We start from the raw sequence: 26,448 nt of genomic DNA, 5'->3' as shown, positions 1-26,448 counted from the left end.
TTACAGAGGGCGACGGGGCCAGAAGGTGGTTAGGCCTGTGCAGGTCCAGGTGGGCGACCTGGATTGGGGGGAGATTTCTGAGAGACGGGGAATGACTCAGAGATGATGTCGTATTTGGAAACTGGTGCTTACTCTGCTGCAAAGGCCCCAGAGCATTTGTTGGCTTCAGAGCCAGCCTTTGGTAGCGCAGTGTGCGCTTGGGGAAGTCAGGGCCGGGCGCCTGCGGTCCAGGCGTCCTCTCTTGTGCATTCTTCTCCTTTCTTCCTCACTCTCTTTGTTGCACACTTGCTACATTCTAGAAGGTGTCCCTGGAACTTTATGTGCACGGTTTGTTTAACTGATTTCTTCACACCCTCTGGGGAGATGTGGGCATTATCGCCCTGTTTTAGTGTGGGACCTGAGGTCCAGAATCTCAGTCAGCCCCATCCCACAGTGGGAATAATGGGGGCCTCCACCCTGAGGCCCCCCTGCCTCCAAGCCTGTCCCCTTTCTGCTGGCCACATGCTTTCTCGTCTTTTTCTTTTCAAACATCTTGGGTCAGAAATCATCACTGGTATCCATCAAAAATCCCCAAAAGAAGTTGCTGGAAATCCATCAAGCAGGTATGGAGAGGGCTTTTTTTTTTTTTTTTTTTTTTTGAGGAAGATTAGCCCTGAGCTAACATCTGCTGCCAATCCTCCTCTTTTTGCTGAGGAAGACTGGCCCTGAGCTAACATCTGTGCCCATCTTCCTCCACCTTATACGTGGGACGCCTACCACAGCATGGTGTGCCAAGCGGCGTGATGTCCGCACCCGGGATCCGAACGGGCAAACCCCGGGCCGCCGAGAAGCGAAACATGCGAACTCAACTGCTGCGCCACTGGGCCAGCCCCGAGAGGGCTTTGTTTTTATGTGGGAGAACTTCCTGCAGGCAGATAGGAATGAGCACGGGTATTTCTCTCACTTCTCCCTGATGGTCGCACCCTCTGGCTGTCTGCAGTGACCGAGCAATCCCTTCCTTGGTGATTTTTGAGCATGGACAATGTGCCAAGCACTAGTTTTTGTCCCACAGATACAGCAGTGGACAAAGCCACAGGCTCTGCCTAAAATGCCTCAACTCTGGCCTAGTGGGAGACACTGATGCACAGAGTTAAAGTTGTGTGCTAAATGCTGGGATGCGGGAAGGGCGAATGAGGCCACCGTCTGCATTCCTGCTGGCGATTTGATGATCTCAGCCCAGCCGACAGTTTGTGAGCAGGACCCAGGAGTCCCGGGGCCGTCGGCAGGGCCAGTGGGAGCTTGATCAGCAGGAGAGGCTCTGCCGGCCATTGGAGAATCATCACCAGGCCTGTGACTGTGGCCGGTGGCTCGTGGTTCCCAGCCCCACCAGACCCTCTTCCATCACCTTACCCCTCTTTCCTTGAGCAGAGGAGAGCCCCTGCGCCAGGTGTCTGTCTTAATCCATTTGGGCTATTATAACACAGTACCACAGGCTGGGTGGCTTATAAACAACAGACATTTGTTTCTCACAGTTCTGGGAGGCTTGGAAGTCCAAGATCACGGTGCTGGCAGACCCAGTTCTTGGTGAGGGCCCACTTCCTGCATGGCAGGTGGCCGTCTTCTCCTTGTGTCCTCACATGGCGGAGAGAGAGATCAAGCTTTCTCGTCTCTTCTTGGTAAGGGCACTGCTATGGTCTGAAAATTCACATGTTGAAAACCTAATGACCAAGATGGTGGTATTGGAAGGTGGGGACTATGGGAGGTGGTCAGGTCATGAGGGTAGAGCCCTCTGGAGTGAGATTAATGCTCTTAGGAAAGAGGCCCTAGGGAGCTCCCTGGCTCCTTCCACCATGTGAGGACACAGGGAGAGGTCGGTCATCTGCAAACCAAATGGGGGCCTTCAGCCAACCACGCCTGCGTCCTGAACCGTGAGAAATGAACTTGTGTTGTGAGTAAGCCACCCAGTCTACGGCACAGGCACACCTCAGAGAGACTGTGGATGTGGTTCCAGACCACTGCAATAAAGTGAATATCGCAAGAAAGCCAGTCACACACGTTTGGTTTCCCAGTACATAGAAAAGTTACGTTCACGCTATACTGTAGTCTATGAAGTGTGCCACAGCATTATGTCTAAAAAAACAATGTACGTACCTTGATTACAAAATACTTTCTTGCTAAAAGTGCTAACCATCGTCTGAGCCTTTAGCATGTTGTAATCTTTTTGCTGGTGGAGGGTCTTATAAGAAATGCAATATTTGAGCCAGCCCGATGGTCTAGTGGTTAAAGTTTGGCACTCTCACCACTTCGGTGGCCCAGGTTCAGTTCCTGGGCGTGGAGCCACACCACTCGTCTGTCAGTAGCCATGTTGTGGCAGCGGCTCACATAGAAGGACTAGGAAGATTTACAACTAGAATATACGACTGTTTTGGGGCTTTGGGGGGTGGAAGAGGAAGATTGGCAATAGGTATTAGCTCAGGGCAAATCTTTCCCTGCAAAAAATAAATAAGTAAATAAATCACTATTTAAAAAAAAATAAAGCAAAGCACAATACAGTGAGGTTTGCCTGTATTTTGTTGTTGCAGCCGGAATGGACCAAGGCAGGTACTACTCCCACTCATGAGGACTTCGCCCTCATGACCTGATCCCCTCCCAAAGGCCCCGTCTCCTATACGATCACATTGGGGCTTAGGCTTCAGCATGTGAATTTTGGTCAGGGGACACAAACGTTCACTCCATTGCACTAGCTCACACTACAGACAGAGGTTGTGGGAACGTAGATCATTCACTGTGGAAATAAGTCCTGGAGTTCTAGTGTGGTTGGATGTTTGTTTTTTGCCAGTAAAAAAATGCTCATAGGTCATTTCTGTTCCTCTCTCCCCACGTGCTATATATGTTTACTCAGTGCTTGTTGTGAGTCAGGCCCTGTTCCGGGCACTGGGGGCACAGCAGTGGACACACAGACAAAGTCACTGCCCTCCTGCTGCTGACCTCTTGGGGGGTGGTGAGAATGAATAAGTGGTGGTCGCATGGTAGTAAGGGCTGTGCAAAACTCAGAGCAAGGGCAGGGGGAGAACTGGTTTATACAGAGAGGACTTGGAAGGCCATGCTGATAGATGATCTTAGAAATACAAGGCCAGAGGTTGGGGGAGAGGACGAGCCAGGTGGTTGGTTATCTGGGAGAGGAAAGTCCTATGTAAAGGGAACAGCAAGTGCAAAGGCCCTGTATTTAAAGAACAGAAATTGGGGCAGTAGGGCTGCAAAAGATGGCAGGGGCGGTGGCAGGAGACAAGGTCAGAGAGAGAGGGCCTGCTCGGGTCGGGCCTCCTGGGCCGTCGTAGGGGCTAAGCTTTGACACTGAGTGATGTGGGGAGCCGCTGGCAGATTTTGAGCAGTGACAGAGCCAGTGTGCTGGCTATTCTGTTGAAAGCAGGTGCACGGCGGGGAGGATGCAGGCCGTGGGGCCTCTTGGGGGCTCGGGCAGGAGTCCAGGTGAGACAGCATGGTGGCTTGGGCCACGTGCTGACAGCAGAAGCTGCGAGGAGCTGGCTGGATTCTGGATTTGCTTTAAAAGGAAAGCTGTCAGAGTTTGCTCTGGATTGCATGTGTGGCTAAGAGTCCAGGACAATTCCAGAGTTTCTGGCCTGAGCAAAGGGAAGGCAGTGATTTGTCATTTGATGTGGTGGGGAAGGCTCCAATGGGAGCAGGTTTGTGGAAGAAAATCGAATTTGGTTTCCAGGCCATTTGCTTTGAAGTTTGAGATGCCTGTTAAACATCTAGGTGGAGCTGTTGAGTCAGCCACTGAATTCCTGAGTCTGGGGGGTCCCAGGGGAGATATAAATTTACTGGTGATTAGTGTTCAGGTGGTATTTAAAACCACGGGACTGGCTGAGGTCATCGAAAGGGTTTCACAATCTCCCTCTGAAGAAGACGGCTTGCAGACATCTCCTAACCCATGTGCCCAGATGTTTCGCGGAGAAGTGAAGGGCTGTCTCCTGTGACCTGAGTGGGTGGTCGGCCTGTCAACCCGAGCACAACCGCCCCCCGGAGAAACCCTGGGATCCAGTCCTTGCTGATCGGCTGCCATCTTCAGCATCTTCCCTCAGCACCCAGGTCCTAGGAATAACAGCCCCAAGGAAGCAAACACATTTTGCCACCAAACTGGGGCAAAGTGGAAGTTCTGGGGCTGAGTGCCTGGTGACGACCCTGTCCGTGGCCGTCCCTCGGCCGCTTCAACTGGAATGTGCTGCATCTTGAGCCAGCGCCGTGTCCTCTCTGCAGCTACTTCCCGAGGAGCCTGTGAGGCATCTGCAGTTGGAGAATATTCAGTGTGTCGTGGAATGATATGTGACGAATTTTTCTTCTCGGCATAAGTAGATTTCTGCCTAAACGTCTCGTTGGTGTTTTCCAGGGCTGAGCCACTGTGAAGGTGGGAGGTCGATCAATTGTTTAGGCCAGACATTGCTCTTTTAACTTGCTGAAGGCAAGGCTTCTGTTTTCTTTGAAAGGGAAACTTGGAGTGCTATCCACTTCCTTAACCAGTGTGGCGGTGACACGTGAGACCCCGGGTTAGAGGGAGAGAGGAGACGTGCCCTGTTCAGAACGTTGCTTGTAAATAAGGAAGCTCCTCAGGGCTGGGCCAGCACAGGAGCCCTGCTCCCTTGGCTGCCTTCCCTCGGTGATCCATCCCCAGTGACAGTGAAACTCATCTGCTCTAATTGTACTCACTGTGTATCAGGTGGCATGCAGTGGGCCCCACAGGTATATCACATTCTCTTAACTGCCGTGGGAAATCTGTATCATTGATGTTCCATTTTACGGATGAGAAACATGAGGCTCAGAGAGGCGATGTAATTTGTACCAGGTCACACAGAGCATTCACACCAGGTCTGCCTGAACCCCCAGCCTATACCATTCCACCTCGGGCAAGTCAGCAATGGCTGGCTGTCTTGTTGAGGGACTTCATCCAAACGTCTTGATTTATGGGATGGCAGGGGCCTGGGAGATGAGACTACATCTAATTCTTCTCCGCAGCCCACTCCCCCTCTTCTTACACGTGGGAGGTCCACACGGAATACCTGTTCAACAAAAGAGGTTGAAAGAAATCGGTTTAACAATGTATGACCCAAGCCCACACAGCATTTCCCAGGGGCTTCAGGATGCTGTCCTACAGCTCAGAGAGTCCCCTTAAATAAGGGCATGCTGCGTGGAAGGGGGGTTGAGCTTGTTAGCTCTGATCCTCGTGGACTGGTCCTAGGACTCCATACAGACAACTTCTAGCTCAGTGAAAGGAGGAACACACCATCGTAGCTCTGTAAAGATGAGTGGTAGTGAAGTCTTGTGATTGGAGGTGTTCAAGCAGCGACTAGACAGTTACTTGGTAGCTCTGTTTGTCAGGACTGTCTAAGCCAAATGACAGAAGACCCAACTCAAACTGGGTTTTAATGAAAAATGAAGTCTCTTGGTTCACATACACCTTGGGAGTCCACCCAAGGGTTCGTCTCACCTCGGGCCAGGCAGCATGCAGGGGTCAAGTGATATAAGGTAACTGCTCTCTTTTCCTGTTGCTCGTCTCTGCTTTCTTCTGTGTGGTCTTTGTTCTCAGGCAGGCTCTCTCTTTGTGATGGTTTCCAGCAGCTCCGGGCATACATCCGATAAGCTTAGCAGTTCTGATGATGAGAGGGTTTCTTTTCCATTAGCTCCTACAAGATTCTTGGAACTGAGTCTCATTGGTTTCGCTTGAGTCTCCTGCTGTACCTGAGCCAATCACTCTGGCCAAGGTGATGACATATGGTGATTGGTAGGGCCAGGCACATGCCCACCAGGCCATGGGGGTGTGGTCACACCCCCCAAAACACTTGAGCTAAGAGTGGAAGAGGGGTGTTTCCCCAAGAAAAAGCAGGGTTCCATTAGCTAAAGAAGAGGGAAAGAGAGAAACAAGACCTATTCAACATGAGGGTCTTTAGTACAGGGTCTCGGAGCATCAGATGGGGAATTGGAGAAGATCGCTTTTTTTTAAGTTTTGCTAATTTAAATATAATGAACAGCTCAAATTCTTACCCAAAAATGTTTGCCGCTGCTTTTGCTTCTTTCGTCTTGGTCTCCTTCTCCTTTCCTGGGGTAACTAACTAGAATCTAGTAGCTTCATGGAAACCTGGTTAATTTCCAGATGCAGAATCAGGACTCTGCAGAGGAAGCAGAATTTCAGTTGAAGCCCAACCTTTTGTTTGAAGTTCCATTCTCTGTAACTGGGCACGAATACCCTGTCCCTCGGTCAATAAGCGTCTCTAACCTTGGGCACTGGAATATGAGCTCAGGGGAAGCAGAGGTTTTTGTCTGTTCACTCCTGTATCCCCAGTGTCTAGAGAGTGTTGGCACAGAGCAGATGCTCAGTAAATACTTACCTGTTGGGTAGATGGCTGGACAGATGGCTGGCTGGATGGACAGATGGACGGATGGATGGATGGATGGATGGAGGACAGATGGATGGATGGATGGAGGACAGATGGATGGATGGATGGACAGATGGATGGATGGATGGCTGGCTGAAGGAGGTGGCGTAGGAAGAGCATGGTTTTGAGCTGGACAGACCTGGGTGTGAATCTGGAGTTCTGGAGAAGTTGATCTTTGATTCACCTGGTACAGAGTGACCACTGAGGGACATTGTGCAGTTATTATCAGTCACTTGCTTCTGGTGGCCAGGTAGGCAAGAGGCTAGGACCCTCAGAACAGTTGGGAGGGCCCAGAAGGAATTGTCTCCCCCACCCCAGCCCAGGATCTACTTAGATCACCCTGACCATGAGGTTCCTTGGACACAGAGGCATCTGTGTGGGCTCTTAAAGGCCGGGGATCATCCAGTAGAGACTGTTCCTCAGTCTCCTGTTTTGTAGCCATTGATGTGGAGTATTCTTTACCTCCATCAAAGGAACCTGTAACCTCTGCCATCTCTGTCAACATCTTTCCTTTGTTTATGTCACCATCACATGATGAGAGCTCAGCTCATAGTCTGCTTAAGCCGCTATTTCCTTACCTATAAAATGGGAATAATGCCTTAAGGAGATGTGAATATTACAGTGCAGGAGTGTTGGTAAAGGACCTGGGACAGTGTGTGGCACGTAGAATGCATCCCTCCTATGGTTACTGTTATCATTGGAGCCCAATGAGAGATCTGTATTGTGTTTGGGCCCCTTGCAGAGTGGGAAATACATTAGAAAGCACTTGCTGGGCCCATGTAGTACACAGAACACAACCCTTGGGATGGGTGGACCTGGATTCAACTTGTGGCTTTACCACTTGTTAGTTGTATGACCTTGAACAAATGATTTAACTTGTCTGAGTCCTGTTTCCTTTTTGGTGAAAGGGGGAACATGATACCTGCTTCCATCTGCTGTTGTCAGGCAGCCTTACACAAACTTCTTTGGCCCCTGTGCCATTCTGCACACTTTCATGTCTGCTGTTGGAGACTCGGGAGACACAGAGTCGTCAAGCTGAAGGGTTGTGTTAGTCAGGAGAGGCTTGGTTCTGCTGCAGTGACAAACAGCCCCCAGTCTCAGTGGCTTGACAGAATAACAGTTCCCCCTTTCCCTTTTATACTGTGTGTCTAGTGTGGGCTGTCCAGGGCCAAGGGTGGGAGCGTCCTGCTCCATGTAGTCCCTCAGAATCTGGGCCGACAGAGGCTCCCTCACCTGGCCGCCACCATCAGGAGAACATGGCTTTCTCACCTAGTGTTGGGGGGAGGGGCAGCTTCAGGGTCACACAGCAGCAACCCTATGCTGAGACTCAGAAGCGACCTGTGTCTCTTCTGCCTGTTGGCCAGAATAGTCAAAAGTCTGTGCCCAGGTGTGCAAAGGGGCTGGGAGACACGGGGGAGCAGATGGAATGCTTGGTGAGCACCAGCGTCTCTGCCACAAGGACCCATTTGTTGTCTCAGCATCATTCCCAACTGTGGGCCTGACACCACAGCCAGCCAGGTCACTTCCAGGCCAATGCTCTCTGCCAGTAGGGAAAGACCTTTAGGCCTAACTGCCCCGCCCCCCCCCCCCCCAACTCGATAGATGCTGCTGAAAATGGGAACTCCCTTTAGGCTCCACCAGACGCCGGGAGGTGGGCCTAGTCTTGTTGGGTAACTCATTGCTCAAGTAATAGAAAACAGAGGAAAGTCACGTTTGATGAGCCACTCTGTTGGGGTCAGTCGAGGGCCGGGGGGTGGGGGAACACTGATATTGTTGAGTTTATCTTCACTAAATACGTCAAGAGGGCTTGAGTGACCCAGAGGAAGAGTTGTAGGTTCTCTGGCCTCCGTGGAAGGAAGAAAGGTAACCAGTGTCAGCTGAGTGCCTGCCAAGGGCCGGGGCATGCTCTTGGTCCTTTAACACGTGTGATCTTGGTTTCATCCCACAGCACCCCTTTGAGAGAAGAGCTTACGATCTCCATTTTTCTGGTGAAACTGTGAGGCTTAGAAATGTTCAAAACTACAGATAAAGAACAGCCGTTCCTATTCATGGGATGCAGCTGGCCACGTGTGGTCCCAGATGCAAACCTGGTCTGTCGGCCTTGAACTTTCATGTTTTTCTTTTTTTTTCAACCATCTCATCTTGTCTCTCCATTGTGAAGGCCATGGGGCTTACAGAAATTTTAGAAATGCACACATTGTCGTGTGTTCGTAGACGCTGTAAGAATCTGAATCATGATCACAGTATTTTTATGGAGCCCTAGTTATGTATCAGCTCATTTAATCTTCATAGCAACCATGTGATAGAAGTGCTTCTATAGCTACCATTCTGTAGATGCAGAAACTGAGGCCCAGAGAGGTTGATTGACTTGCCCAAGGTCACCCAGCAAGTCACTGCAGATCAGGATCCCACTTCTGGCCATCTGGCTCCAAGCTCATCCTCCAAACCACTCCCCTACCTGCCCGCTTACACTGAGCAAGCCTTCCGTCTGTACAGGTGTTTGTGTCCACAGTTTCCTGCTTGGCATGGATAAGTGACTGGACTGCACCCTGGGAGAAGCAGGGCGGTGGGCACCTGAAGGCCCGTTCTCAGCTTTCAGAGGTGCCGTTTGGTATGAGAAAGGGACTCTCCCGGGAGAAAAACATTTTTTGACGCTCATAAAATTTAATGTTTTTCATTTACTGTCTTTCTTTTGAAACTTGGGCATAATTTATTGAGCCGTGTTTGAAATATTCAGGAGGTCTCTCTATCGCTTCTGAGGGAAGATGATTGAAAATGCACGCTGGCCTCCCCTGATTTCTGGAAGACGTTAGAATATGACAAAGAGCCACATAATTTCAGAATTTACATCTTTATGTGGAATTCTCTGCTTTCCAGCACCTCGCACAATAAATGTAAAAGCAACGCTTCAGGGTGAAATATTTTCTGGAGAAACCTCCCAATTGGGGAGCGAGTATTAGATATGTGGTATTATATAACTTTCTAGGTCTGGCAGCTGGTTCTCAGGAATAATAGTAAGCTGCCCGAGGTGAGCGCCCACTGTGTGCCGGCCTGGGTGCTCTGAAGTCCGCTTCTGTACCATTTGGCTCTCCCACCAGCCCTGCCTGCTCGACATGATGGGTCCCACTTTGCAGCGGAGGAGGCGGGGCAGGTGGGCCCCGAGCCTCGCAGCGGCTGGGCTGGTTTGGACTTGTTCTCCTGCCTCCTGCTGGCTGACCTCCTCCCACCCGGCGAACTTCAGCTTAGGGCAACTTCTCAGAAGTAGCCTGCTACCCCCAGGCTGGGCAGGCGCCTCTCCCTGCTCCCAGGACCTCAGTGTGTTCCTGCTGTGCCTCGAGCCACACTCTATGGGAACTGTTGCGTCTGAATCCCCTGGAGACAGGGAGCTCCCTGATGGTCACCACTGACGCCCAGCACCCAGGACAGTGCCAGGCACACCGGTGAATGACCAAATGAGTGAATGAAGAAGTAGTTCCAGAAGTGTGCAGGGGGCACATCTGGCCACAGATGGGAGGAGCTTTATCAAATAATGACCCCAGAGCCAAGAGACTGTATCGCGTGATGGTTATGAGCACGGCTCTGAGTTCAGACCCCAAATCTCTGCTAATGAGTCTTGACGAGGACTAAGCCTCTGTGAGCCTCCATTTCCTCATCTGGTGGATGGGGTGGATAGCCAGGATGTAGACACTGTGAGGGCCGGGATTTTTCTCTCTTTTGCTGCTGTATCCATGGTGCTGAAAACAGGGCTTGGTAGTTGGGAGATGCGCAAGAGAAATTTGGTGGATGAATGAATCTGAGAATTTTCCAATATCGAAGATGAATTTCTGAAGAAGGGACTCTGCCACAGCTGGGCCTCGTAAGGTTGCCTAGGATGAGCTAATGTAGGGATGGTGCTTAGAAGTGGCTTGGGCACTTGTGCTCAGTGAATGTTGGCTCCTGATGATGATGGCCTCCCCTCCCCTCCCCCCCATTCCCCCTCCTCGCCTGCCTGTCCAGCAGACTGGAGAAGGCGTTTCAGGCTGGGGAGGCAGATGAAGCCAAGGCTGAGCTGCCTTCCAACTCTGGGATCCTTGGAAATCGATAGTCATCCCCCGTGAGCAAGCCTGTCACAGCAGCGCTTTTGAAAGGAGAGGCCAGCAGAGCCTTTCACGGTAACTCTTGAACCATTCTCACAAGCCCAGTGGAGCACTGCTTATTGTACTTGTAATGGGTTGTAATTACACCCATTGTATGATGCCAGGTAAACTGCGTTATCTGCTGGGTTAACAGAAAGGAGCCTTTGCCCTCTCCTCCATCGCCCCTCCCCCATAATTGATGCAGCAGAAATAAACCCTGCAAGTGTCTGGTTTGTCAGTGCCTTTGGCAGCCATCCAAGTGACAGGTGGAGTTGGGAGAGATCCTGTGCTCCATGCCAGACTGTGCAGGAGACAGCATTGTCGTGCCTCCTCCTGTGGGAGCTTTGTGTAGCAAAAAGAGCCTGGATCTGAGCCTCAACTATTGCCATCGTCTCTGTGTGACCAGGGGCAAGTGTTCTAGCCCCTGTGGACCTCAGTTTCCTCTCCTGTGAAATGGGAGCAACAGTAGCACCTAGCATAGTGTCTAAGGCCGCTGTGTGCAGTTGTGCAGGTGGTACACTGCACTAAGGCATGTGGCTCTGGGGACCAGTGGGAGCTGTATCCAGTCTGTGCCCCACTCACTGAGCCTAGGCCCCATGGGGCTGTGGCCACCTAGAAGGCAAACCTTTTCCTTGTTTGTACAAAAGAGCCTTTATCTGGCCCTGAAAGTGCTTGACATGTACTAAGTGCTCAGAAAACAGTAACTGCCGTTTCTACGACTGAGGAATCATTTACGGAGAAGATGGATGAAGGGATCAAAGGAGCCAGGGAGGGAGGTGAACTGAGCTTTGAGTTAAGCTGTAGGGGTAGATAGGATTTTAGGAGGTGGGCCCGGGAGGGAGGTGGAGGTGCTGGATGCAATCTCACTTGGTCAGCGTCTGTCTTTTCCCTGAAACATCCCTCCCTCTGCTTCCAGCCTCGCCCCTCCTCCCCTGCTTGTAGGCCATGCCAGGAAATAGGTGGGAGGCCGTTGAAGAGGTTTTCACCCTTTGGACTGTGGAGAGATCCTAATGGAGACCGAATAGTCGAATGTAGCTCCCTGTGTCCGTTACACTGTCCCGCGCAGCTCCGTCTCCCAAGGCCGATCCTGGCCGTGCTCAACCCTCCAGGACCCTCACCTGCATATCATTTTGAAACAAATTGCAGACGTCCTATCACTTTACTCGTCAGTATCAGTGACAAGTTTTAAGCAGAGGAGGGTCGTGATCTGGATTGGGTCTCAGGGGGCCACTTGAGCATCTTGGGGGTGGAGGGAGGACAAGAGGGCCAGCAGGATGGCAGCAGGGGAGGCTGTCGTGTTTGTCTAGGTGGGGGACGCGGGCGCCATGGACCAAGAGCTTGGGCCGGGATGGAGGCGGGGGGACAGATCGGAGAGAGATTAAGGCTGTAGGTTCTGTGGGACCAGTGGCACTGACTGTTTTTATTGGTGCCTGTTTCGTGGCACACTAATGGCTGACACCTACGGAGTACTTTGTGCTTGCCCAGCCCTAAGCTAAGGACCGCTTTACATGTTAACTTACTTAGATCTCACAAGCGCCCTGTGAGACTTACGTTACTATCAACCTCACTTTATGAGTGAAAGGCTAAGGCCCAGATTGGTGAAAGCAACTTGCCCAAAGTCACCGCTAGGAAGGGGGGACAGTGCGTTTTAGTCCCAGGCCACCTGGCTCCAGAGTTGGCGCCTTAGACGCCGTGCCTTGTGGCCCCCCTGGCGGTGCTCCGTCAGGACAGGTGACAGTTGATGGAACCTGTTTAAAAACCCTCGCGCCTGCGTGATGTCTCTTGTGTTAGTCTTCCGTGACTGCATCTTTCAGGGGAGGGCTGAATGCAGGGTTTTGTTTTTGCCTTTTGCTCCTGTCGTTGCTCATTTGTCTCAAACGGCCGCCCGGAAGGTGTCGGCTGCTGTTTCATTATTGCGATCTCCACGGACTCTGCCTTTGCTCTTTAAGGGCCATTAGCGGAAGGCAGGAAGGAAGAGGTGTCGTCTGGGCTGTTAGCAGCTGCTGCTCTGCGCGGCCTTTCTCCACGACTTGCCGTGTGTGTTCTCTGAAAGGTCACACGTCAGGAGCCGTGAGGACCAACGATAGGGACTGGGACCCAGCAGCTCTGGGGCAGAGCTGTTGTGTCTGTTTCCCAGAGGCATCTCGTTATTAATTGAGCTGTTGTTAGTCCTGCGTCTGCCTTCCCCCTATTAAACCGTAATCCCAGCCAAATGTTTTTAAGCATCTCTTCTCTCGAGCTCGGCGTTCTGAGCACAGAGAGGCTGTTACGGGGGAGATTAAGGGCGTCTCTTTCAAATGTGAGCTTATCACCAGGGCTCCCTTACAAGCCTCTACTTATCTCAGCGTCTCTGCAGGCAGAGCCCTCCCGGCACTGTCTCGGGGTCACTGGAGGATGGATGTCTCACAGGCTTCCAACGAGCATGTCACTTGGTGGCTTTACAAAGTGATGTCGAGGAGGACCAGTCCCCAGATACCAGAGCTCCTGCCTCATCAGGGCGGGCCGGGACGACTGCTGGGCCCAGCCCCCTGCACAGCAGAGTCAAAGCCAAAGGTGGACTGGAAGGAAGGAAGGAATGGGAGAGACTCGGGTGACGGGGGATGTGGGCCGTGAGCTCTGGGGTCAGACGACCCCTTCTTGCAGACTGCTGACTGGACCATTGCTGTACTTTTCTGAGCCTTGGTTTCCTCATTTGTCACATGGGCTAAAGCTCTTGCTCCTGGGCTGTGATGTATGCTGATGTGTAAAGCACCCAGGACATTCCCGACCCCAGCCATCGCTTGAAGATTGTTCACTGTGGCAGGCACTGAGTGCTTCCCCAACTCTATTATTTCTTAGCTCCCCTTGACAAACCTGTGCAATAGAGGACAGTATCCTCATTTTACAAAGAAGATGCCAGGATCAGAGATGTGAAGTTAATTACTCAAAGTCACACAGCAGGGAGCAGACTGGGCCTGGGTTTGACCTCCATGCCCCTCGTTTTTCTATCCCCATCTGAGGTGTCCCCACAGAGAGGGCTCCAGATGCTGAACCTCCTGAAGTGACACATCACAGTCCCCAGAATGGCATCGTGTTGGAATTGTCCTTTGGAAGCTCATTTGCAAAATGCCCTCACAGGAAGCAAAAACCCCTTTGAAGGAAAGCAAAAACTCCTGGCTGCTGGCAAGCTCCTGGAATCGTTACTGGGTTCTCTCTGGACCCTGGATCCGCAGTCGGGTCTGCCTTCGCTGAGGTTCTTGCTTAGTCCGTGTGCGTCTCCCCTTACTGCCAGGGCTCCCTCCAGAGAGAAGTTTGCACGTGTCTGTGGCAAGCCAGCCTGGGCCTCAGGTGGCTCAGAGCACAGTGCGAGCAGCCAGAGATGTGCCTTTTCCGGGTGTGTGTGTCTGTGTCTGTGTGTCGGTGTGTCGGTGCTCCTTGCCTTGGGCGATGCTCTCGGCCCTTGGTCCCAGATTCCTCACCTTCCAGGTCCGCTGCCCTTCCACTAGTATCTCGAGACAGCAGCTCAGTATCCCGCTGATGGCGTGTACTGAGAGGGAGGGTAGAGAGTCCAAAACATGGACTCAGACATTTGAATCCCAGTTCTGCTGCTTGCTTCCTGTGTGGCCTCGGGTGACGTGCTTACCCTTTCTGTGCCTCAGTTTCCTCAGCTATAAAATTATGGACAGTATGGCACTCACCTCCCAGGGGAGCTGTAGGATTCCAGTGAGGTGCTTCATTGAGAGAACTGAGAGCAGCCCTGGTGCAGAGCGAGCGCTCTGTGAGCCTGACCTCCCTCCCCCCCCCCCGTCATTGTCCCTCCTCACATGGGAGAGAACCTCAGTTCACAGAATGCTTCCCCATTTCTCTTCTCCTTTGAGAGTCTCATGGCCCCCAGTGGAGGAGCAGATTGGATTTAAAAGCAGGAGACCTGGGTCTCCAGTCCTGGTCCTGTTAGGGAATAAGCTGTGTGGCCTCAGACAGGTCATTTAGCCTCTCTGAGCCTAGGCTTCTTCCACCCCCAAATGGACACACTGTTTCTCTTCCTGGATTATTTATCCTTCACCGGAAGAGTCACGTGATGGAAAGAACACACACTTTGGAGCCGTAATAACTGGGGTTCAAATCTCAGCTGTCACTCATGAGTTTGTGACCTGGGACTGTTTGTCACTCAGTCCCTGAGCCTCACCTTCCTCCTCTGGGAAATGAGGGCCATCAGGAGACTGTGCGAATGGCCCGACGTGCCAGCGTCAGAGAGAGTGAGGGCAACTGTAGCTTTTCAAGGACTTCATGACCTGTGTCCTGGGCTGGGCCTGGACCCCGTTATTCCAGTTAATATTCCTAATTGGCGTGGTCTGCAAACCTGCAATGTCGCTCTACAAGGAAACATGTTTATGCATCTGAAAGAATGACAGCTCAACCAATAGGGTTGCTTCCATCTTATTTTCCTTTTTAACTTTTGTAACAAATTTTGTCCCAGAATTGTCTTATTTTGGCTTTCTTTTTTCATCGTTATTATTCATCTAATAATTTTTTTAGTTTTCTATGCTGCTTTATCTATAGCAAATGCATTGTAGATACATGCTTCTCAAACTTACTGCTGTAAAGAACCACATTTTTTTTTTTTTTTAGAGATTTTATTTTTTCCTTTTTCTCCCCAAAGCCCCCTGGTACATAGTTGTATATTCTTCATTGTGGGTCCTTCTAGTTGTGGCACGTGGGATGTTGCCTCAATGTGGTTTGATGAGCAGTGCCATGTCCGCGCCCAGGATTCGAACCAACGAAATGCTGGGCCGCCTGCAGTGGAGCATGCGAACTTAACCACTCGGCCACAGGGCTAGGCCCAAGAACCACTTTTTTAAAAAGAAAATTTCCAATTCATTGCAGACTGATAGTTTTGTAAAATACAAAGAAAAATTTAGAAAAACGATCGAATTCCTGGATTTCCTAGTAACATGAAATTGCTGAAGACATTTCCAAATGCTGCCTGTCAATTTCCGTGTGCATCCCAGCCCCTGTACCTGGGCCTGCTTTGGGAGCATCACTGCAGACTAACTGCTATGCTGTTGCCCAGAGTGACGAGCCTGCGCGTGGCAGGCGCTGCCGTCTGTTCTTGGCCGCCAGGCTTGACTCACTTTTTCCTTGGCTTGTGCCTTTGTTCGCCCCAGTGAGAACTGGGAGCTTGAGAGCTGGCAAGTGGAGTCGCTTCGTGAAATCCCTCTTGTACAAATGCTGCCCTGAAAAATGAGCTTTTCTGCCGCTAGGGGTTAGCCCACCTGCAATTCACACCTAAGGGTGTGAAATGCTCCCCCTTTGTCTCTGCCAGCGCTTCCCAAATCTGACTCATCATCACAGGCCTGGGACCTTTAAAAAGTACTGCTTTGGACTCTCTTCCTCCATCGAATCAGCATTTCTGGGAGTGAGGCCCAGGAATGTGCATTTCTCAGCAGCCCGCCAAGTGGCTGATGATCAGCTTGCTTTGGGAGCCTGTGATCCACGCTGTGCTCCTTCCCTCCACTCTGCAGGGCGGACTCATCTCCTCAACCCCCGAAGGGCTCAGCTTTCTACAGTACCCCGAGGGGGCGGGCAAAGAGCACAGACAGTGGGGCCCTGCCACTTCCTGACTCCGACTCCTTAGGCTCATAGCCTGACCTCTCTGAGCCTCAAGGCCCCATCCGTAGGAAGGCGTGCCACTCTGTGGGGGGTTGCGGGGGTCACAGGAGCTAATGGGCATAATGCCAGGCAAAGGCCTGGCTCGTGGTTGGTGTTCAAAAGTGTGCTAAGGCAGAAGGGCACTGGTGAGGTCTTTGTGTTTACCCAGGCAGGCGTAGTGTCATCACCGCAGAGGAGGCTCCAGATCCCTCCCCATGGCCAGTGCAAATGGGACCAAAACCAGCTTGTGTGTTTTATAATACCTAGGTAGATTCTCAGGCATCTAAGTGAACATTCTGGGAGAGTTTGGGTATGTGACCAAAAGAGCCTCAGTGGCTGCTAAAATTTGGGGGTGTTGTGGTCTAGTTAATCAGGAAGTGTCTAATTAGGTGGCTGAAGGAGGGCAAAGCATGATTTACTCGAATGTGATTAGATAGAACATTGTGATATGAAAGGAAATGCCAGAGGTGTTTTTCTTTTTTTTAATTTATAATCCTTTCGTGATTTGGCAGGTAATTATGCTAATTCCTGGCATTTTCACAGACTTAAAAGCTTTTTCACAGCCACATTATTTTTGGAGATCATCTTCCCTGATGCTCCAGCTGGAAGGGATTGCTCAGTCTCCTGAAGCTCCAAGGCATCATTTTCCAAAGCGCGACTCAAATGTCACCTTCTTGATGACACTTTCCCCCATCCCTAATGCCAGAGATACCCCGTGCATGTCCTCCTCTAGGCCAACACATGAATCGATTGGTTGTGGCTGCCTAGGTATCTTCTTGAGGAAGGAATGTAGCAATTGACTAGTCCTGTCTGCCAGGGGCCAGGCCGTGGGAGAAAGTAGCAGGACCCGATATGTTTTCCCAGCCCTCCTTGCTTGGGCGTTCAGGTGGGTTCCAGCCATTTGGAGCTGAACTCCTGCTTCGAGCCCCTGAGCAAGTAGAGGGGCAGGATAACTCCCCGGCAGGGATTTGCCAAGTCACAGGTGAGTGGTTTGAAAAGTGTGAGAGATGTTGCCAAATAGCCTTGTGACTTAAACTTCCTAAGTCCTTCTACCGTCTCCTCTCCAGCCTAAAGGATGAAACCCAAATGGTGGCTGATAGGGATTTACACCTTATTAGCACATGAGTTATGCACTTTCCGAACACAGCTCAGGAACTGCGTCTTCTACCAGGTGTTCTCTGTGGATCTGTCAGAGAATCAAGGCTCCTTTCCCAGTCTTCTGGCGCACATTGGGCTCTGTTTGAAGCTGCATCAGCTGTGGTCACTGTTCCTCCACCTGGCATTTGCTTTTGGTTTGTCACTGTCATTAGTGTTGTCAAATGGCATCTCCTCCTCAATTGCCTTCAGATTAATTTTCAAGGAACTACAGCTGCTGAGAGTAGAAAGAAATACAGCAGACTTTTAAAGTGGCCCTGAGCATTGGTGATGCCAGGATACAGTGCATACCTGGCTGTGATGTAGGGCATGGATTGCATAGGAGGCTGCCTGGGATGTGCCACGGCCAATTAGAGAGGTGACTCCTGAGTGTGATCTCTGGGGCGGCCTTCCCTGACACCCCGTCTTCCTTCCAAGTCCTCCTCTCTCCCTGAGCTCTATATAATTTGACCTCTAGGATGTGAACCCGTGGCTTTCCTGTCCCCCAGCACTTAGAACAAAGCCTGGCAGATGGTTAGCAACTCTGTCAGTGACATTCCCGCTTTGGGGGACAGAGTCTCTCTCCACAGCTGTCTGAGCTACTTGTTATGGCACGTGTGCCCCTTTTCCACCTGGCTTCTGGAGACCTGCCTGTCCTCCTCCTCTTTCTTCATGTCCCCTTTATGTGCTCGCCCATTACATAAAACCCGCTCTCATTCACTGAACGTTTGCCATACCCAGACACAGTGTTGAGCCTGTGAATTGCAGGGGCTCAAAATCTCCACACAGTGGCCCCGGAAGTGAGAATGGTTTTTGATCCCCGTTTTGTAGGTTCATGGCCTCAGGCTCACAGAGGTTAAGTGACTTGCGCCAGAGCACGCTGTCGGTGAGTGATCAGGCCCAGGCCTATCTTGCACCAGAGTCTCAGCCCTTACTGCCTCTCTCAACTGCCTCCCTGCCAACTTCTGGGCCTTTGCACTTGCAGTTCCCTCTGCTGGATGTGCCTTTCTCCTCTTTGTCTAAAGGGTGATTTCCTAGAGCTTGGCATGTTTAAGGAACGTAGAAGACTTGTGACATCAGTGAGACGCCAAGAGGGAGGAGGGGGCAGGAGATGGTGTCAGAAAGAGAGACTGACACCATATCTTGAAGGCAGCTGGATTTTATCCTTGGGCAATGGGAAGCATTGGAGGTTTTAAACAGCGGGTGACAGTATCAGATGCTGCTTTGGGAAGCTCACTCAGCCTGCTGGGTGGAGAATGGCTCAGAGGGTGCCTATTCCCTATCCTGTCCCCTGCAATTCTCTGTGGCTCTTGAAAATAGGGAATGAATGTTAGATGAGACCTGTGGGTGCCCTCAGAGCCTAATAGAAATTCCAGCAGGCAGGGGTTGTGCAGCCTGCTTTTATTTTTATCATAATGGGAACTCTTTGTGATCTCAGGTTTCTCCTCTGAGGCTCTCTCTGAGTCTTGAATTCAGTTTTAGTTGTACTAGAGTTTGGAAAGAGTTATTCGAGAAACAGTGAGCTCGGTGTGGTTTATGTAAGATGAAAGCTGTTTATATGAATGGCTGTATGTAGGGATCTATAATATAAAAATTCGGAATTTTAGAGCTTAGCTTAGTAACAGTGAACATTGCAGTTTTAATGGCTGCTGGAAATTATTCCATCAAATTTTGTCTCCCCCGTTCCTTCGGTTTTATTTCCCCCATTCCCTAGTGAAATGAAAGCTTCGTCTGACGTGGTCAAGTCATTCCTCTGGCTACAAAAGAGAACCAGGGTTTTGACAACTCACAATAAACACCACTTGAAGCTGGGATGTTTTGATGTTTTATGCATTTATGGAAAATTATTTTAACACTCTGGCTCCCACTGCAAAACAAAATAAAAACAAAAACAAAGCAAAAGCCTGTTTTACTTTGGAAATGACAGTGGCATTTATTTAAAGCTCGAATTTTACAGGGCCATTAGCAGGTATTTAGCGGTGATATTAGTCATGATGTGTTTCCTGCTTGCTGTGTGCTAACTGGATTCTCAGCCCTGTGGAAGGAAGCTCATGGAGGGTTTATGTATTACCGTGTGGAGGCCCCGCACAGCCGTTATTAGCCATAATGTGTGTGTTTGTGAAAGGCCAAAAGAAGATCATCTCAAGCTTTATTATACAAAAGGAGTAGGCACCTGGGGAGTATTAATTTTAGGGCTGAACAATGAGAAAGCTGGTGAAGAGGCTCGGTGACTTATTCTCCCTTTGTTAGCTGCATGGTTCACGCAGTGTCTTTTGTGCCATTTTCACTTTGCATTTCACACCGGTTTGAAAGAGGTGGACACCTGAGGGACAGAGGGGGTGCCATCTGAGTGGGGATTCACAGTGCAAATTAATGGAAGCATCAGGATTATTATCAGAAGCCTGTAAATTTCGTGTTGATTGCACCGTGGCTCCCTTTAGTTTCAGGTGAAGAATTTTAATTCTTCTGGAGTCTAAGTGGTTATTCTGGCTAATAGAGAATGCTCATTATTAGGAAACTGAGAAGTAAGGAAAAGTAGAAAGAGGGGACTTGGACTAATATTAGTATCTTGGTATATTTCCTTCTCTGTCTTTTACTCTTTATATAATGTATCTCTCCAAAAAGGAGGGCTCCCCTTTATTCCTCCTGAGGCATCAAGACTCAGGTTAATGATCCTTTCTTTTCATAAAGCTTCTCCCTATATCCCTTCTTAATCCTGACACCATTTTCTATTTCGTGTAAAGTACTTATTGAAAATGATCTGATATTATTTGTGCATTATGTAGAACATAATAAGTGCCTTGACTGTATAGGATATCGTTGTGCTTTTTGTAAGTTACAGCTGGAAAGATCTGTTGTTCATTCTGTACATCAGTCAGGGATTGGATTACCTTATTTGGGATCAGCCAAGAATATTGAATGAATGTTGAAAATTTGGAGGGCTCACTGCAGGCCTGAGTGGGTTGCATCTGGGCAGCGTGGAGTAGTAGGATTGTGGTATGTAGCCCAGAGGTCCAGAGCGGTGGCTCCAGCGTCAGTCCCTCATTAACTCTGTGACCGCGCGCCAGCTCCTTCAACTCCTACGACGTTGCCTCTCTTTCTCTAAGGCAAGAATAGTAGTCCCCGCCTCGTAGAGCTGGTGCAGTGAACACACAAGGAGTGCGAGAGAGGTGTTTCCTGGCGCAGAATGAGCAGTGGCTGAAGAGTGGTTGCCCTGCTGCACTTGTGTCTGTCCCCATCACTGTCACCATCCTGACGAGCCTCTGGTTCTATTTTCTCTGTTTTCAGCACCAAGGCCCTGATTAACAGAGATGGTCAGTTATTCTAACTGTGCCATTGGGACATTCTTGACAGGCATAACTCAGATTTGAAAGAAAACCTTTGCTAGGAAAGTGTTAATTAGGAATAAAAGCCTGAGGTCCAAAAATGACCTGATAGAGTCATGTTCTGACTGTAAACTGTGGACGGTTGATTCCACGGTGTTAAAATGAAGCCAAAAATGTATTCAGCTCATGGGTGGGTTTGCACAGCTTGTAGGTGAGTGGTGTTCTGTCTCCAGCCCAGACACTCTCCCAGTGCCTTGTTGATGCCCAGAGAAGGCGGGGCGAGTCTTTGGGGAGGGTCTGCCCTCTGAGCCTCACTGTGTGATGTTTGTGTGTTGCAGGTGGCGGAGATGCACGGCGAGCTGATCGAGTTCAACGAGCGCCTGCACAGGGCCCTGGTGGCCAAGGAAGCCCTGGTGTCCCAGATGAGGCAGGAGCTCATTGACCTGCGGGGGCCGGTGAGTGGTCCCGCGGTGGGGCGGGTCCCGGCCTTGCCATTCTGCCCGCTCGGCCTCTGCTGCCCTCAACCCCACTGATGAGTTTGTTCCTTGCCGAGGGTACAGAGACTGAGAGAGGCCATCCGTATACCCACCATCCAGATTTTATGTACGTTAACCTTTACCGCATTTGCTTTTCTTTAGGTGGGATGGGGTAGAATAAATAAAATGCTACAAATTCTATTGAAGCCCCCTTTGCAACAGTTCGTGCCCCCCTGAAATCAATACTCTGACATTGGCATATAGCTTTCCCCTCCCATATTTTTATACTTTATTACAGAGGTAAATTCCCATGAACAATGAGCAGTCTCGGTTTTGTGTAACTTTTACCTATGTACTATTACTTGTACATATCTCTTTGCCCTTGTTCTTATTTGTTTTTAATTCAATATTATGGTTTGAGGACTATCCCACATAGATCTAGTATAGGGTTTTTAAACTGTGGCACTTGATATTTTGGTCTGTACATAGTCATAGATCACTTAATGATGGGGATATATTCTGAGAAATGTGTTTTTAGATGATTTCGTCATTGTGCGAACATTACAGAGTGTACTTACACAAACCTAGAAGGTACCGCCTACTAATGCCTAGGCTCCTTGGTACTAATCTAATGGGACCACTGTCATATATGCGATCCGTCATTGACCAAAACGTCATCGTGGGTGCGTGACTGTAATTCTTTGCTGTGGGGCTATTCCGTGTCTCGTAGGATGTTGAGCAGCATCTCTGATGTCTACCCACTAGAGGCCAGTAGCACCCCACCCAGGCATGGCAACCAGAATGTCTCTAGACATTGCCACCTGTCCCTGATTGAGAAGCCTGATCTGGTTCATTCACTTTCCTGACTCTAGTCCTCTACTGAATGAAATACGACAATATTTTAATCTGGTCGTGCGCTCATGGACATTTAGGTTGTTTCCAATATTTTGCTGTTACAAACCGTGTTGCCACGAACATCTTGTCCTTTGCGCACAGTTATAATGGCTGCTTCCTCATGTTAAAACTTTTTTGTTACGTCAGATGTTGAATGCCCAAAGCTCGGCAGATTAGTGTAATGCACTCTCGTGTTAAGTTGAACTGTTACCAATCGCGGCCTGTCTTATTTCAAGTTACCTGTACCTGCCTCCCCCATCTGCGTTGTTTTGAGTCCAATCCTGGGTATTATTTCTGCTGTAGACATTTCAGTATATATCTCTAAAGAACAAAATATAAATATAATATCATTGTCAGCCCCCATTACCAACAATTCTTTGGTACCATCAAATACCACTGTTCACATTTCTTATCGTCTCATAATTTTTTATCGTTTTTTTTTTTAAATTGAGATCCACATGAGAGCCATGTGCTATAATTGGTTATGTCGCTTACATCTCTTTTTCCTTTTCCAAAAACTTGCTTTAAATTCTAGTAAAATATGCATAACATAAAATTTACCATTTTAACTATTCGTAAGTGTACAGTTCTGTGGCATTAAGAGTGCATTTAGATGGTATGCAACCATCACCACCATCCGTCTCCTGAACTTTTTCATCTTCCCCAACTGAAATTCTGTACCCATTAAACACTAACACCCCCCAGCCCTGGAAACCACCACTGTACCTTCCGTGTCTGTGAATTTGACTACTCTCTAATGTTTCTTTTCTGCAGAGTCCTCCTTCATCTCTCTTGCTTACGATGTATTTACTGAAGACACTGGGTCGTTTGCCTTAATAGAGTTTTTGCAATTTGCTGATGGCAGCTCTGCAGTGCTGTCTGACATGCTCCTCTCTTCCCCGTATTTCCTTAAATTGGCATTTGGATCGAGAGGCTTGGATTCAGGTTTAATTTTCCCGATAACATAACTGTGTGGTTTCATGGTACTTTCTATAAGGAGATGTATAGTGTCTGCTTGTCTCTTTTTATGATATTAGTAGTCATTCATCATCACTTCCTACATCCATTACACAAGTGTTTCCTTAAAGTCAATGCCTAAGTGTGAAATTGCTGAGTTGTAGAGTGTGGTACCTTAAACTTTACTGAATTTTGCCTTATTAGAAAGTAAAAGTACCTATTTATGGTCCCTCTGTCAGTGTTCAAGAGTTTCTGCTGACACTTAGAGGTGTGAGGTGGTCTTAGTGTGCATTTCTCTGATCACAAGTGAGGTGGACCATCTTTTCATTGGCTTGTTGCCCATTTTGGTTTCTACTTCTGTGACTTCTTCTCGTGGACTTTGCCCATTTTCTATTGGATTGTGTTTTTCTTACTGATTTGTAGTAGTTCCTAATATATCTTTTTCAGTTATGTGTGTTGTAAATATCACCTTCAAGCCTATGATTTTATCACTTACTTTTAGTAAAAATAGAGAATTTCAAACATGTAAAGGCAAAGAGAATCATTTAATGAAACCCCATCCACTCAGCTTTAACAATTGTTGACTCAGGATCATTTTTTCTGCGTTCATCTTCAACTCAGCCCCTCCCCAACTCAGATTACTTGGCTGCATATCCAAGGCATCATATTATTTCATTCACAGATATTTCAATATTTATCACTAACAGATATTCACAATACTGTTATCATACCTAAAAAATTAACAGTAGTTCCTTAATATCATCAAAAGTCCAGTCAGTGCTCAATTTCCTCCAGTTATCTCAAATATGTTTTCAATTTATTTGCTCTAATTAGGATCATAATGAAGTGCATATATTACAGTTGGGGGTGATAGGTCTCTCAAGTCTCTTTCAAGCTGTACATTGCCCTCCATCTCTCTCCTTTCCCCCTTGTCTTTTGTTTGTTGCGGAAGAAGCTTGGCCCTTTGAACAGTAGTCTTGCTGCTTAGGATCCTGCTGACTGCGCCCCTTTGGTGACGCTCACCATGTTCCTCTGTCCCTTGCGTTGCCTTTGAATCGGTCGTGAACTCTGGAGGCCTGAGGAGTTCAGGTTTGGTTTTTTGACATGACGGCTTCACAGGTGGAAGCACAGGTGAGGCTCAGGAACATTGGTCTGGAAGAGCGCTGTTGGGGGTGCCCATTCCCACCAGACCCCCTTTGTTTCTGTGAGGCCAGCACGTGAATGTAACCTCCTGTGTTGAAAGCCGTGCTGTGCAGTCCCTGACTGAGTTTGTTGCCTAACTCCTGACAAGTCCCCACCTCTGTGGATTTCTGTGATTGGGGACAGACAGCTTTCCGTGAGAGGGAGAGCACCTACTGTGCACTGCGAGCCCTTTGAGGGAGGTGATTTCATCTCCATCTTATTGCTTGACTCAGGCTCAGAGAGGCCCCCAGGCTTTGAGTGAGTATGTTGTGGAGCTGGATTCTAACTCAGATGGAATCACAAGGTCTGTTTCCTTTCTCCATTCTGCTCTAACTCTAGGGAGCTGAGGGGACCAGGTAGGGAGGGTGGGTCCCTTGTGTAACACATTGCCCTTCTGAGCAAGGTCCCAGGGGTCCCTCTGCGGTGGCCTTCCCAGCCATGCCCCACCTGAAAAACTTGGGCAGTGTTCAGTGTGGCCCCTCCCTTCACTGCATCTGTAGCCCTGTAGCTGAAAGGACAGTGGGATTATGGGGATGGAGAAGTCCCAGTGCTGACCTCTGTTTCCCAGGGTGGGCGGGGCTGGTGTGGAAGACAGACAAGGCTCTCCCCCATCCCTGCCAAGCTCTAAGGGTCCTGGCCAATCCCAGGGCCCACCTTACTGTAGAGTGACCTAATGGCAGGAGGGGACCACGGAGTGGCCCCATTCCTTAGGATAGGTTCACTGTGAACCCTGTAGGAGTCCTTGTGTGTCCTTTATGCTGAAAGAAAGATAGGTGACGACCGTCACTGCAGATGCATTTTCAGAGAGCGACTTCGTGCATTATTCTCCTGTGACTGATAAAAACAGTCAACTAGCTAGTACAAATCAGTGACCCCGGATTCTAATGGCTAACATTTATTGAGTAGTTGCTATCTGCCAAAAATTTGACTAAATACTTTTGAAGTATCGATACTTCATTTAACGTTTAATCCTCGCTGACCCCAGCAGTGATAACTATTAGGATCCCCATTTTGCAGCAGAGGAAACTGAGGCATAGAAATGAAGTAACTCAGGCAACGTCACACAATGAGAAGTGGCAGATCTGGGTCTGTCTGCTTTGCAAGTTTAGATTTTGGGATTTTTTCTTTTTTTGGTGAGGAAGATTAGCTTGAGCCAACATCTGTGCCCATCCTCCTCTATTTTATATGTGGGATGCCTACCGCAGCATGGCTTGATGAGCCTGTAGGTCCATGCCTGGGATCTGAACCCATGAACCCTGGGCCGCTGAAGCAGAGCACGTGAACTCAACCCCTACGCCACCAGGCCAGCCCCTAGATTTCTTGTTTTTTAAACAATTGAAGCTTATAAAATTTTTGACCTCTTAATAAACCTTGTTGCCCCCATGCTAAATAGTCAAATAGTATAAAAGGTGTTCCATGAAAAATAAATCTCCCTCCTACCCCTGGCCCCCTGATTTTCCTACCAGAGGCAATAACAATTATGAGTCTTGGATTTGTCTTTCCAGAGATGAGCGATGCCTGAGTAAGCTGCATGTACGCGCCTACACGTCTTAATAACTAGGAGCCTGCTATAGTCACTGTTCTGTATATTACTTCCCCCCCACTAAACAATATACTTTAGAGATCTTTTTATTATACCTTACATGTCGATCTGAATCATTCTTTTAAAGAATTGCATTGTGTTCCCTTGAACTGGCAATAACATAATTTTTTAACCAGGCTCCTACTGATGGATATTGAGTTGTTTCCCATTTTTATTTTTTTTTATTTATTTTAAAAGATTTAAAAGGCACCTGAGCTAACAAATGTTGCCAGTCTTTTTATTTTTTTCTGCTTTTTCTCCCCAAATCCCCCCAGTACATAGTTGTGTATTTTAGTTGTGGGTCCTTCTAGTTGTGGCATGTCGGATGCCGCCTCAACATGGCTCGATGAGCGGTACCATGTCTGCACCCAGGATCCAAACCAGCAAAACCCTGGGACACCAAAGCTGAGCGCGTGAACTTAACCTCTCAGCCACAGGGCTGGCCCCTCATTTTATTTTTTTACAACAATGTTGGTATAAAATTCTTGTGAAATCCTACATTTAGGTTAGAAGGTTGTCTGGCATCTTGTGGGGCTCAGCTCAGCTGGATGAAGACCACGGGTCTTGCCTTGCGAGATTCCAGGGCATTGGGGAAGACCACCACCATCCCATCGGCCATCGTCCTCCACCTGTTGCAGGAAAGCCCCTTGTGGGGGCCCTATCCCTCAGGAGCTCAGCGTTTACCAGGCTCCAACTGTGTGTCAGGCACACGCCGGGTCTTTACCT

The 26,448-nt window shown here is 49.1% G+C and overlaps 1 protein-coding gene across 15 annotated transcripts in view; it reads left to right on the top strand.

The window, feature by feature from the left end:
* SNX29 (sorting nexin 29) overlaps positions 1–26,448 on the top strand; it is a 577,711-nt gene that overhangs the window by 296,816 nt on the left and 254,447 nt on the right. For all 15 annotated transcript variants that reach the window (XM_070484912.1, XM_070484908.1, XM_070484911.1 and 12 more), the window contains one exon: positions 20,970–21,086. In XM_070484912.1, the coding sequence (XP_070341013.1) occupies positions 20,970–21,086 (117 nt within the window). The remainder of the gene's footprint in view (positions 1–20,969; positions 21,087–26,448) is intronic.

The sequence above is a fragment of the Equus asinus genome, chromosome 14 (genome assembly GCF_041296235.1).
Source record: "Equus asinus isolate D_3611 breed Donkey chromosome 14, EquAss-T2T_v2, whole genome shotgun sequence".
Classification (NCBI taxonomy): domain Eukaryota; kingdom Metazoa; phylum Chordata; class Mammalia; order Perissodactyla; family Equidae; genus Equus; species Equus asinus.
Note: the sequence above shows the minus strand (reverse complement) of the source record. Positions and strands in the feature narration are given on the sequence as shown.